At 40.6% G+C, this 1,288-nt stretch overlaps 1 protein-coding gene across 1 annotated transcript in view; it reads right to left on the reverse strand.

The window, feature by feature from the left end:
* Positions 1-710, reverse strand: part of Heatr5a (HEAT repeat containing 5A) — a gene marked incomplete at its 5' end in the record, with an annotated part of 82,101 nt that extends 81,391 nt beyond the window's left edge. The window contains one exon of the mRNA XM_029566290.1: positions 595-710. Within this exon, the coding sequence (XP_029422150.1) occupies positions 595-710 (116 nt within the window). The remainder of the gene's footprint in view (positions 1-594) is intronic.
* Positions 711-1,288: the final 578 nt, after the last annotated feature.

Raw genomic sequence — 1,288 nt, forward strand, 5'->3', positions numbered from 1 at the left:
CCTGCACGTATGTGAGTGCAACTGTGTCATGCAATGCTGCGGAGGTCAGAAGAGGACTTTGAATTTCCCTGGAACTGTAGTTAAGGAAGATTCGTGGCAGCCATGTGGCTGCTGGGAATCAAACCCGGGTCCTCTGCAAGAGCAGTCAGTGCTCTTAACCGCTGAGCTATCTCTCCAGCCTGATTTTTTGTTTTATCAGATAGACAGGAACTCCAACTTAAGAGAAGTAGGAACACACAAAAACTGAATTTATTAACAAGCATCTGGTTCTTAGGAACACAGAACAGGACTAATAAATCAATAAAATGCATACCTGGAAAGGTTAACAGGCTTAGTATTTAATTTCTTGTTAAATCTGCCTGTATGAAAGGTATGTTATTCACCAAATAATTTTCCTTCCCTTTTATATGCATTTTTCTTTCAAGATCCTAGCCTAAAAAGAAAAAGAGTCACACAGCTAAATGATTGCCTCCCCTGTAAAAGGAAAATCATTCACCAACATCAACTTGCCAAATCAATTGTACCTAAGAGATACAACATAAAAATAGTAATTGCTCTTAGAAAATTCTATCAGTCTAAAGAGCTGATCCTTACTGAGTCAGCAAATGCACAGCGCAAGGAAGGGGAGGAAGAAGACGCTGAGTCACTTCCTCAGTGAGGAGATCACCACAGTGGGAGAGGAGGCTCTTGACAGCTGGAAAGAGGAAAAGAGATGTTTAGTGAGAACAGTGCCCTCAGTCACATGACAGGAGCATTCAGTGATGGACAGCATTTGCAATATTATTAGAATACAGAAACGCGCTCAATACACAAACACACACAAAATCCTGAAATCCTAGGGATTAAAAGGAAGCTAATGTCTTCTACCTCTCATTTGCAAGAATTTCCCAAAATAACAAATAGACTAATAATTAAAATAATAATTGAATAAATTAACAAGGGGCTAGAGAGATGGCTCAGTAATTAAGAGCACTGGCTGCTCCTGCAGACACTGGGTTTCGTTCCCAGCATGCACATGGTGACTAACACCTATCTGTAACTGCAGTTCCACAGGATCCGACACCCTCTTCTGGCCTCCGCAGGCATTGCATGCACATGGTGCACTTATACACATGCATGCAAACGCTCACATACATAAAATAAAAATTAATTAGTGAAATGCTGCTCTCTTGGGGTTTTTACTTAGCTTTGAGCACAGAAATTTAAAAAGAAAAAGAAATTAGCATCAGAGAAATGCTCAGTGGTTATGGGTGGTTGCTGTTCTTCCAAAGGACCCAAGCTTGATTCC

Source organism: Nannospalax galili, unplaced genomic scaffold (assembly GCF_000622305.1).
Source record: "Nannospalax galili isolate Female #2095 unplaced genomic scaffold, S.galili_v1.0 scaffold1619, whole genome shotgun sequence".
In the NCBI taxonomy this organism is placed as follows: domain Eukaryota; kingdom Metazoa; phylum Chordata; class Mammalia; order Rodentia; family Spalacidae; genus Nannospalax; species Nannospalax galili.